At 44.3% G+C, this 12,847-nt stretch overlaps 1 protein-coding gene and 1 long non-coding RNA gene across 3 annotated transcripts in view; one reads left to right on the top strand and one right to left on the bottom strand.

The window, feature by feature from the left end:
- LOC137413039 (homeobox protein AKR-like) overlaps positions 1-12,847 on the top strand; it is a 48,838-nt gene that overhangs the window by 17,998 nt on the left and 17,993 nt on the right. Inside the window, exon 2 of one of the 2 annotated variants that reach the window (XM_068098422.2) lies at positions 6,263-6,462. In XM_068098422.2, the coding sequence (XP_067954523.2) occupies positions 6,263-6,462 (200 nt within the window). Of the gene's footprint in view, positions 1-6,259; positions 6,463-12,847 lie in introns of both variants that reach the window. The other variant, XM_078767347.1, reaches the window with a different exon arrangement.
- On the bottom strand, positions 4,557-5,691 carry LOC137413038 (uncharacterized). Its single transcript, XR_010981599.2, has 2 exons — positions 5,197-5,691; positions 4,557-5,120 (listed from the first exon to the last, which is right to left on the bottom strand). It is a non-coding gene; the product is annotated as an uncharacterized LOC137413038 (long non-coding RNA).

Raw genomic sequence — 12,847 nt, 5'->3', positions numbered from 1 at the left:
CTATAACTGTCTACTGCCTGTGATAGCTGTGATAGCTGGCTCGCTGCTCCACACTCCACCCTGTCTTGGGTTTATACCCTGCCTGTGATAGCTGTGTTGGGCGAGTGTGCGTACCTCAACGCCATCGTGCTAGCCCACTAAATGCATGAAAGATGGAATAGTCTTCTTGGAAATGTCGTGGCAGTATGAATGGTAGACAGGTTTCAATTTAAGTTAGTTATCTCCAAGTATTGGAGATATCGGGAGACATGGATATTTGTCGGACTGCAAGGTAGCTGAGGTATGGATTGGTGACTGGATACCTGCATTGTGATTTTTTTTTTTAATGGTCTCGTCAAAAGGTGAATGTGCTGTCTGTGTTTGTTCATTCCTCATCGCATGTCATCATCATCTTCATCATCATCACACCTCACCCCCAAAATAAGTATCTGTCTGTGTGTTTATATCACCGTGTGCTGCTGCACTGTTCCCACAAAGAGTGGTTAAAAATTAACCGATTACATCAATGGAGTGGTGATGTAGCACAGGGATGATGGGCCGAGTGGGCTCCTCGTGCGTTTAAGTTAGTCGTATCTTGCACTTTGATCATTTGATGTCACGGATCGGGGATGAACACGCACCCAGGGACGCACCAAGTCAGTTTTGAAAGAACTCGGGCAGGACATCCCCCGAAACCGCTCGCTGCTCCACACAAAGGCCCGTAAGTCACTGTGCCTGGCGAAGCCGCCATGACGGGTACAAACGAGGGTGGATCTGTCCCTGGAATGTGGCTTCGTTTCCAGGGAGGGGGCTGAGTCGATTCTGTTTGTTGCTTCTAACAGCTTGGTTAGAAACGTCTTGCTGGTAGTTTGGATTATGGCTTCTGCATCTTGAATGGCATGTTCTGATTGTTCAAATTTTGGCGATTTATGTGAAAGAGACGTAATGATGTAAACTGTAAAGGAAGAAATAATTTTATTGATCTAGTTCAAGGTTAAAATCGAAAGTAATCTTCTTCTTTCGTATGCAGCAGAAGGCTGTGGGGCAGCATCATCGCTGAGGGCTGTGCCGCCGATGCCCTCTGTATGTTAGGGCAGGAATTTGGAGTTTGTTCATGGTGCCGGCGACATCTTGCATTCTCCTCACGAAGGATCTTTGACATCCACCAACTAATGCCGGCAGACGGGACGCCCAGTTTTCCGAGGGACGGCACACACAACGATGAATCGCCTGTGAAACACCGGGATGACGATTTATAGTTGGGCCGAGAATCGAACCTAGGCCAGACTGCTTAGAACCTAGGCTAGAGTGCGCGAGCCTCTCGGCCATCGTGCCAGGCCATAAAAAGTAATGCTGTATGAGTGTTGGTTCGAGGACATTTGTAAAGCTCAGAGATGCATGAAGTGAAAAGATAATGCCCTTGTGTGTTCAACCGCTGCTCTTTATCGCAGGCACGAAGGAGGCCCGGATTCTTACAAAGCAGCTGCTCTTCACGTTACAAAACATGCAGGGGAGTTTACGACAGAACACGTGACGAGGCAGAAAAATAAATTAATGGATACGAGAGAGAATGAAAGTAGCAATCTCTTTAAAACAGCAACCAGTGAAAGAGGAGAAATGGCGCTCGGAGGGCACGAAGGGGTTGGGAACGATGGTGAGGATGAAAGGAAACGATGAGGAATTTATAAAATGTTGGGCAGATAGATAGATAGATAGATAGACAGACAGACACAGAGGATTAGACAGAGATGCAGAAGGAGGGACACCTGGGTAAGTTTTTTTGTTTTTCTTTGTTTTTCTTTTTTTTTCTTTTTTTTTTCTTTCAAACTCGGATGAACATGCGTGTAACATATGTTAGTCATTCCATGCCCTGGTGACTGTCTCAGGATTCACTTGCACTGTCAACGCATTGATATCAATGGCATCCACTCATCTCGTCTTCCCAGCAGACGGAGGCTGGAATGCCGCAAAGCGTCGTCTTGGGCACATTCTTGTTACTTGTGCAGAATGGTGGCCATAGGCTAAACATAAAGGGGGTAGCAAGGATTGCAGTGGAAATTGAGGCCTATTTCGGCTAGAGGAGGGCGGAGAGGATAAAAATGGAAGAACTCCCGCGATGAAGCTAACTCCAAGGGCGTCTCACTCACTCACCGCAGGCAGCTTGGAGGTCTTTCCGTCTTCTACCGACTCCTCTCCGGCCTTGCCCCCCCAGCTCTCTCTGGGCTCTGTCCCCCAAATATTCCTACAGGTCGCACAAGATCAGCCAGCAACCCTCTTATGGTTAAACTGCCAAAATCAAGACTCTCTGCTCACCTTCACTCCTTCATTCCTCTTTTCTCCCGCCTCTGGAACAAACTCCCTCACTCTCTTCAATCCCACTTCACCCTCCAGGTCTTTAAAACAGCTGTTCACCACCATCTCTTATCTTCCCCCATCCAAAACCTTGATCTTTTCTACCCCCGCTAATTTCACCCCAATTCCACGTTTTTGAAATACCAACTTCTGTCCTGGAAGTCCTTGGTGTTCTTGTGTTTTATACTTCTCCCTCCCCCCCCCCCCCCTTCCCACGCCTCCTCCCCCTGGGCCCTCTCCCTTTCACACATCTCCCTGCTCTCGGATGTTGTGTTTGTGTGCTTCCCCTTCTCTCCCCATCTTGTCTTCCGCTCCCTCTTTTTATATATTTTGTTTGTCCAGTTGATTTGTTTGTGAAATAAATGTTAGCTCTTTCACGAGCCTCGATTCAGTATACAAAAAAAAAGAAAAAAAAGAAACTGCGACTGCTAGCATGAATGATAAGGGCATGCATGAAAAATATTTGGAAGAAGGGAAAAGTTAAACATATTCAATACCAGCACCAGGAGTCAGAGTATAATAAGGTCGAAGCAAGAGTTTGAAGCTGAAGTGCATAGCGAGGAGTATGATATAGTTGCAGGAAGTGAGACTTGGTTTAATGAGGACAGTGGTTGGAGACGGGACTAGAAGGTTACAAGATGTACATGTACGATCGCATCCATGTCCGAAGGAAGCAGTTCAATTTGGCATTTTTAATATGAAATAGGAAAAGCCGAGAAAACTAAAGCTACTGCGCCATTTGCCACAAAATGTGACACATAGATGAAATTGGACCTCCTGTTGAACACAGGCAATGTGGTATTTATTTATTTATTTATTTATTGGATAATGCTGATGTCGCCATATTCAATTCAAAATTATATTGTGGCAGTTTGTGGGTGTGTGCTCGACGTCATCCATTCCCGCTCCCTCTCCACCTCGCACCTCCGAGCCCAAAACCATGAGGCTTGTAGAGAACCGTACTGTCTTATTGAGATCCCCCCCTATGAGGTGAGCTCCTTGCCCGGCTTCATTCCCATCGTTAAACCTTTAACCCCCCTTGCCCCCGCCCCTTCCGCCATTTTGTTTTCCCTTGTCCAGACCTTTTCATTCATTCCACAAAGCCTCCCGTCTGCAAACAATGGTTCCGATGCACTACCAATGTGCACTCGTGAAACATTCACTCCAGCCGGCCAGGTGAAAGTAGGGTTACCATATTTGAAGAGGACACTCTGGAGTGTTAATGTATTAATGGTGTATGTTTTTGAGGTACTTGCCCTGGCCCGTTTGTGTGAGACTTGAGCTAGGGGTTTCCCTTTGCTAACTTGCCGGGAATGCGGGGTTAATGTTGCGGACGTTGAAGAAACGGAGGTGTCTCCTATAGGTATTCTCTGTTGGGTGGAGGGGGGTTACTTTGTTTGAACATTATCTGCAGTCATTGCTCCCCTAACTTCCCCAACTTGACCATGCTTTGGAGGTGGTGTGATGCCATTTCTGGATCGTTTTGTGATGGGCCATCCAGGTGTTTTGGATATCCCGGTGGGTGCGTTGCTCCAGGTGGCGTCCTCCCTCAAGGACAGGGTGATGTTAAATTCCGTTTCTTCCCCGTTTCTTCCCCGGTTCAGAAGTGTGGGACTTGTGTGAAAATTCCGTTGCTTGGCTGAGATGTGTATTTTGAAAGGGTTTGTTATAAAGAAGAATGTTTTTTTTTGTCAGTGCCTTCATCATGTTGTTGTCTTTCTGAAGCTTAAAACGTACTTTGACAAAAAGTTTATTAATTTTGAGTCCTCTGTGTCCAGATCCTGGTGGAGCGATGCAGTACATTATCTCCAGGGTGTTAGTGTTCAGGTGGAAGGGATTTTTGTATTCGGGTGGAAGGGCTTTGTGGCTGGAGTGTGAACGCTGCTTGCCGCCCCCTCAGGGTTGTGGAGTATGGAGTTCAATGATTGGTGGTCTGGTTCAGCCACACCTCTCTCTCCCTTTCTGCACAGCTCGGCCACTGCCTGCCCCGATGAGGTTCTCCTGATCCCCCACCCTGACCCGCCGGCTCTTCTGCCACCCCTCACCCCCTCTCATGCACAAGCGGTTCTCCTACCCCCTCCTCAGTGTTTTCTCTCCCCCCCCCCCCCAACCCCCCTTCTCCCTGCCAGCCCACCGGCTCTCCTGCCCTCTCCCTTTCTCACCTTCCCCCCTTCCGAAACGGTCAGGATGGAAACAAACCGTTTACCAAAGAAAGCACACACGTATTTACAAAGCACATTAATCGATCATTAAAGGCACATATTTACAGGCACAGCAAACAAGAAAAAGGCACACGAGAACAGATTCTAACCCGTAGCACTTATCCCCTTGTACGTTCTTAAATTGTTCTACACACAGGAGATTTTGCCAGCAGATCATACCGAGGAAATCTAGATAGGAGGAGAAGATAGAAAGGTAGAGCAAAGCGTGGGTTTGGCCTTTGGCTTATCCTGGCACAAGTCTACAGACATCATTTGTCTTCAGACGTGTGCCAATCCCGAAATGGGAAACAAATGAAGTATAGGAGGGGTATAAGGAAAGTGTACACGTCAGTATGGAGATATCACCCCGTGCCAGGGACCTCCCAGCTCGTTCACCCTCATGCCTCTGCCTTGAACCCTCCTGGCACTGTTCTCGCAGTGCCATCTGGTGCAGCTCTTCCTGACTTCAGCGCAATCGGTCCTCGTTGATGGCTCGAACAGGCAGGCAAGTTGTTTCGGGGTCTACAGCACGTGACAACTGCAGCGAACAGGCAGGAAAGTTGTCCCGGGGTCCCCAGTGCATGTCAACTGCAGCGAACAGGCAGGAAAGTTACCTCGGGGTCCCCTGTGCATGTCAACTGCAGCGAACAGGCAGGAAAGTTACCTCGGGGTCCCCTGTGCATGTCAACTGCAGCGAACAGGCAGGCGAGTTGTCCCAGGGTCTCCAGCACAAGTCAACAGCCATGTCAACTGCAGCAAACCATCTCACTTTCCACCTTTTAAGCAGCTCAAGCGGGGCATAGACTTGGGGGAATCAGAGTTCATTAGGAGGTGGAGTTCCCGGGAGCAAATGTCGACGCTTGCCCTTTGACACACGATGGCGTGCTCTCATTTGTGCACTCACCGGGCAACGCCTGCTTCCGCTTGCAATCATCCCGAGCTGGACTCCTCCCTTGAGTGGTGTTCGCTCTTTTTTAACGGGTTTTCCAGCCAAGCGTGTTTGAAAAGACAGCTTTGGTTGTTGCTTCCATCGCCTTCCGATCTCTGGTTGTGTGTGGTGCGGTCGGTGGCTTACAAGGTGGTTGTGTGTGATACAGGAAGGGATTGTTAGCGAGCTAGATGCTGATGCTGGAGAGAGGGAAGATATGAGAAACGGGATTGAATGAGACTCACCATTATTATAAGTGAAGAAGAAGATGGAGAAAGGGTTTTTGTTTTAATGTAAATTAAAAGTGTTGATGTTAATAAGTTTTTTAAAATTAATTTTAATGTCAATTGAAACTGGCCCATCTATCATCACCTTACTCAACTATATCGTGCTGTTTACAGATTGCCTAGAATCCGATTGATAAAAAAAATGGCAATCAGAATTGATGGAAAGCACGTACGGCGTATAAATCTCCTATAGGACAATTGTTGATGGACGGACGGACGGACGGACAGACGCACATAGGCACGTCGAGACCAAGCTCCTTTCATATTATAGATGACTGTGAATGCAGGTTTTAGAATCCACACCGGGTCACCTCTGGGCATGATGTTTGACATTTCAGAACTCCTCTTTTTAACCTCTTGAAGCACTGTTTTATTCCCTCCGCCACCGAAGGTGACAGAGATTATGTTTTCATCTGTCTGTCTGTTTTTCTGTGAAAAAGTTGTGGACGGATTGTGAGAGACTATCTCAAGGTTGTTAAGCATGAAATGTTTTTGTTATTTTGATTCGAAAGCAGGACGACCCTCCTCGGAGACCAACGAAGACGAAGAGTTATCGACGGGATGGCCACAGGTTCGCAAGAAGGCCCGAGGGAACCTTCCTGCCGAAGCCGTGCGCCTTCTGAGGGCCTGGCTTTTTGAACACCGTTACAACGCGTACCCATCTGAGACCGAGAAGCGTTCACTCGCACGTGACACAAATCTCACCGTGCTGCAGGTTTGTCTCTTTTTCCATCGCCGATCCACAAAGGCGCTCTCACACAATCTACCTTTCATGTGTATTGCTTCCTCGCTGCTTTCGTCCAATATTGTAACTTATTGTACACCGCTCCTTTCCTATGCCATCTCCAGGCATTGCAAATCGTCATTGCCGGGCACCAAAGGGGGCTCGGCAGTGACGCACGCTGAAAGGGAGTACTCAGTTTTCACTCTGGTTTCTTGGTTTCTTGTTTTCTTTCTTGGTTTCTTGCTTTCTTGTTTGTTTGTCCGGACGATATCTCAGCCATCCTTTAAGCTAGGAAGCTGAAATTTCGGCACAATAGTGAGCAAGTCCTTTGTCAAAAACGGTATTTTTTTTTTTTGATTAATCAATAAATTGAGGAGTTATTTAATTATTAGCGATTAATTAAGTACTTATTTAATTAATCAAATTTCCTTTCTCTTCTGACCATTAACTCAGGCACCTTTTGAGTTAGGAAGCTGATATTTGGACATGCCAATGACCAGGTGATTTGGCTGCAAAGGATATTTTTGATTTATTAATTAATCAATTAATCAATTAATCGATTAATTATTTAATTATTTGATTAATGACAAAAATTTTTTTTTTTTTAAAGTTACAGATTCTGATGAAATAGTGGTAGTTTATGTGTTCTCTGACCAAATTGATTAATAATTTAATTTTTTAATGATTATTATTTATTTATTTTCATTATTAATCTTTTATTTATTTTCTTTCTCATTTGGCCAATATCTCAGGCACCTTTTGAGCTGGGAAGCTAATATTTGGACATGAGTGACCAAGTGATGTGGCTATCAAGGATATTTTTGATTTATTGATTAATATTTTCATCTATTAATTGTTTATTGATTAATCGATTAATTATTTATTGAGTAATCAATTAATTTAATTTTTTATAAATGACTTATTTAATGAAATTTCTAAAAGATACATCTTCGGATGAAGCACTAGTGGTTTAGTTATGCGATTAGCCAATTGATTATGAAAATATTTTATGATCGTTTTTATATTTTAATTATACAATTAATCAATCAATTAGTGTACACCTCTCCCTCCCAATGCAGCCTCAATGAGCTGCACTGTGGTATTGCCGGGTGCCGTAGGCGCCCCGGCAATGCCGCGCCCCGGCAACACACACACACACACACACACACACACACACACACACACACACACACACACACACACACACACACACACACACGACGAATGTCATGAAATAGCTGGTCTAATTGGAAGTTGTTTTATACCCTTCATAAGCCGGGGAGAATGTCATGAAATTCTGTCTAACGTCTGAACCCAGAAGTGCACAAACCCATACATATACACACATACAGTCACGTGAAAAAGAAAGTACACCCCATGTAAACGTTTGACTTTTTCAACATATTTCAACATACAGCTATTTGATCTTCATTTCAACAAGATTGACAGATAAAGGTGATATAATGTAACAAATATCATGAAACATTTACATTTTGTAGTCCATTGTATAATTTAAATAAACATAAATGCAAATTTCGCATGTAGAAAAAGTAAGTACACCCTTGGCTCTAATAGGTGGTATTGCCCCCTTTGGCAGAAACAACCTCAAGTGGGCATTTCTTATAACTGTCTACCAGTCTCTGACATCGAATGGGAGAAATTTTTTCCCACTCCTCCATGCAGAATTCTTTCAGCTGTGCGATGTTTGAGGGGTTTCTTGCATGCACAGCTCGTTTCAAATCCCCCCACAGCATCTCGATGGGATTTAGATCCGGGCTTTGACTTGGCCATTCCAGAACCCTCCATTTCTTTCTCTTCAGCCATTCCTTGGTGGATTTACTGGTATGTTTAGGGTCATTGCCATGTTGCAAGGTCCACCTTCGGTTGAGCCTCAACTTTCCGACAGATGGCCTCACATTATCCTCAAGCACCCTCTGGTACAATGAAGAATTCATAGTGGATTCTATGATGGTGAGCTGCCCAGGCCCTGATGCAGCAAAGCTGCCCCAAACCATAATATTTCCACCACCATGCTTTACAGTTGGTATCAGGTTCTTGTGGTCAAATGCTGTCTTTGGTTTTCGCCAAACATGTCTTCTGGTACTGTGGCCAAATAGCTCCACCTTTGACTCATCTGTCCAGAGCACATTGCTCCAGAAGTGCCGGTCTTTGCCTCGGTGTTCATTGGCAAACTTTAGTCTTGCCCTGATGTTCTTTCTGGACAGCAAAGGTTTCCTCCTGGCACACCTCCCATGTAGATCCAATTTGTGCAGCCTCTTTCTCATGGTAGACTCGTGAACTTTGACTTTGACACTCGTGAACACAGTGGCAAGAGGTACCTGTAGGTCCCGTGATCACATTCTGGGGTTTTTAGAGACTTATTTCAGCATCTTGCGGTCTGCTCTCGGGCTGAACTTGCTGGGGCGGCCTGGCCTGAACAAGTTGGCAGTTGTTTGGAATCTTCTCCACTTGTCGATGATCTTCCGGACAGTCGAATGATTGATTTCAAATTGTTTGGAGATCTTTTTAAATCCCTTCCCAGACTCGTAGGCATCTATAATCTTCTTTCTGAAGGCCTCAGAGAGCTCTTTTGATCTCGGCATGGTGATGCCGCACACTTCAACAACAAAGAGCAAACCAAACTAAATGTCTGAGGTTTAAATAAGACAGGTTCCTCCAAGATCCTCTCTAACGATGTTCTCATCATTTGCACCTGAGCTGGTGCACCTGATTCTAATTTTAGTTATTTGAAGTAGTGATAAATGTAGGGGTGTACTTACTTTTTCCACATGCGAAATTTGCATTTATGTGTATTTAAATTATACAATGGACTACAAAATGTAAATGTTTCATGATATTTGTTATATTATATCACCTTTATCTATCAATATTGTTGAAATGAAGATCAAATAGCTGTATGTTGAAATATGTTGAAAAAGTCAAAACTTTACATGGGGTGTCCTTACTTTTTCACGTGACTGTACATGAAGGTGTATACTTTTGAGACCTGAGAAGGCTCCGTTCCACCTTCTGAAATGAAACCCGCATATGAAGATGATATGGAGATATGGGTCCATACACTCAAGCGTGTGTGGCCGCAGCCTCTTCGTACAAGAAAAGCTCATGTGCGTCATCATACTAAAATACACAATTTAGTGTCTCTCTGTCTGATTTTATTTTATTTATTTTTTTTGACCGATATATTTGGTCGTTACTTATTCCCATCACAACCAAACCTGACAGGGAGACTAAGAGTCACACAATGGAGGTTGTCGTGATTTAACCTCCTCCACTCCCCCCCTCCACCTCTACCCGAGGGGGGTTATTTCTCGCCAAGGGGGTTGCGTGTTGAGGTGAATATCCTTGTTAAGACAGCTAATCATGGCGTTTTTCCAAGGCTGCTTCCAATAACAAAAGTAATAACAAATCTGAAGATGATAGCATAATATTAATGTAATGTTACTACAAAACAATGTTAATACGAATAATATACCCTCTTCCCAAGGGGTTTCCTCCTTTGGACAAACGTTAATTTGTATAAATAGCTTATCATGCCGTGTCGTGGAAACCCCTTACCAGAAGTAACCAGATTTAATAGAACGACGCTCTTCGACGTCACAACATCGACCGATATGCCTCCACCCCCATTATTACATCATTATAATACTTGTACCAAGTTTGATTTAAATCCATTCAGCTGTTCTCAAGTTATCACATTTTTACCTGACTTGACCTTTGGCCTTTGACCTCAAAATCTAATCAGTTAATTTTTACATCATCATACATATCTGTACCAAGTTTGAATTAGATCCATTTAGCTGTTCTCAAGCTATGGATCTATTACAGGCTTTGACCTTTGACCTCATGACCCCAAATTATAATCGGTTAATCTTTACATCATTATACATACCTGTACCAAGTTTGAATTAGATCACTTCAGCCATTCTCAAGTTATAGACATAGTACAGACTTTGACCTTTGACCTCTTGACCCCAAAATCTGACCAGATGCAATCTCTACATCATTCTACATAAGTGTACCAAATTTGGTCAGAATCCTATAACTGGTTCACAAGTTATCGTGGCAACAGGATTTTTACCTAACATGACCTCTGACCTTTGAACATGTGACCCCAAAATCGAATCACTTCATCTTTACCTTATTATACACTACCAGTCAAAAGTTTTAGAACACCTCAATTTTTCCAGTTATATTGAAATTTATGCAGTTTAATGTCTTAATGGACTCTTAAATTAAGCATAGAACGAATAAACAATGTGAGATAAAAAAGAAATCATAGAATCATTACTTAATTTAAATTTTTGTTTCAGCAAAGTAGCCACCTTTTGCAGATAGTAGCCACCGCCGAACACACTCGTGGCATTCTTTCTACAATGGAAATCAAATATTGTTCGGGAAGTTCTTCCCAACACTGTTGCAGAAGTTCCCACAAATGTGTTGCACTTGGAGGTTGCTTTGCTTTCACCCTTCTGTCCAGTTCATCCCAAACCAGCTCGATGGGGTTTAAGTCTGGAGACTGTGCTGGCCATTCCATGATTTGAAGCCTACCGTCTTGTTCTTTTCCTCGAAGGTAGTTTTGACGTAGCCTGGAGGTGTGTTTCGGGTCATTATCTTGCTGTAGGATGAACCCCTGACCAACTAAGCGTATACCAGAGGGTATTGCATGGCGCTGCAAAATGCTGTGGTAGCCCTTTTGGTTCAGGGTGCCGGTCACTCTGTGCAAGTCGCCGACTCTGGATCCAGCAAAAGAGCCCCGGACAATCACGCTTCCTCCTCCATGTTTGACAGTTGGTGTCACACACTGAGGAACCATCCTTTCACCTACTCGACGGCGTACAAAAACCCTGCGTGATGAACCAAAGATTTCAAATTTTGATTCATCGGTCCATAAGACCTTCTTCCAGTCTTCAGTAGTCCACTGGGGTGCTTCACGGCCCAGGCAAGCCTCTTTTTCTTATTTTGCCATCTTAGCAATGGCTTTCTTACTGCCACTCGACCTGTCAAACCTGCAGCTCGAAGTCTTCTCTTCACAGTTGAAACTGAGACTTGCTTACTTCGACCAGTGTTAAGCTGTGCTTGAAGCTGTTGTCCTGTGAGCCGTCCATCACGCAGGCTGTTGACTCTCAGAAACTTGTCTTCTGATTCTGTTGTGGCTTTGGGTCTGCCAGACCTCTTCCTGTCAGTTTCCTCCAGTTTACAAGTGCCTTTTGATGGTGTCGGAAACTGTACTCACTGACACTTTGGCTTTCTTTGCAATTTCTCTAAAGGAAAGACCTACACTTTTAAGGGTTGTAATGGTCTGTCTGTCTTCCTTTGTTAATTGCCTTTTTTGTCCCCCGTCGCACAGCGGAGCGAAAGGGGGACTATGGTTGTCCGTGCGTGCGTGCGTCCATGCGTGCGTGCCTAAGCGAAGGACCGAATTCTAATTTGGTGTGTGGGTGCAACTCGGCATATGGAAGAACCCTATTGAAAATTACGTCGCCACGTCAAAATCCAAGATGGCCGCCGCCATGTATGTCTGAACGTTGTGAGCGGAATATCTTGAAAGATAAGCGAAGTACCAACTTCTAATCTGGTGTGTGGGTGTATCTCGGCATAAGGAGGAACGCTATTGAAAATTGGGTCGCCACGTCAAAATCCAAGATGGCCACCACCATATATATGTCTGAACCTTGTGAGCGAAATGTCTTGAAAAATAAACGAACTACTAACTTATAATATGGTGTGTGGGTGTATCTACGCATAAGGAAGAACGCTATTGAAAATTGGGTCGCCACGTCAAAATCCAAGATGGCCGCCGCCATGTATGTCTGAACATTGTGAGCGGAATATCTTGGAAAAATAAGCGAAGTACCAACTTCTAATCTGGTGTGTGGTTGTATCTATGCATAAGGAAGAACGCCATTGAAAATTGGTTCGCCACGTCAAAATCCAAGATGGCCGCCACCATATATATGTCTGAACCATGTGAGCGAAATATCTTGAAAAATAAACGAACTACTAACTTCTAATCTGGTGTGTGGGTTTATCTACGCATAAGGAAGAACGCTATTGAAAATTGGGTCGCCACGTCAAAATCCAAGAGGGCCGCCTTGCGTCTTCCACTTTGTCAACTCACATCACTTCACCGATGGGGGACCTAGGCGTAACGCTTGTTCTTGCCATTATGATAGCAATATACTACTTCCTGCAGTGCAATATTGTCCAAATAATGCTTCAGAGGGTGTAATAACAGTCTGTTCCAATACTGCTTTTATACAGACAGGGGGTTTGTAATCAAGTAATCAGCAACTTTCTTTCCTGGGAAAACCACATTTCAAATCTGGCCTCCAAAGCCAGTCGCCGACTTGGCATC

This window comes from Myxine glutinosa, chromosome 13, assembly GCF_964187855.1.
Source record: "Myxine glutinosa chromosome 13, kmMyxGlut1.1, whole genome shotgun sequence".
NCBI lineage: Eukaryota > Metazoa > Chordata > Myxini > Myxiniformes > Myxinidae > Myxine > Myxine glutinosa.
The sequence above is the reverse complement of the archived record's forward strand: the minus strand, read 5'-3'. Positions and strand labels throughout refer to the sequence as shown.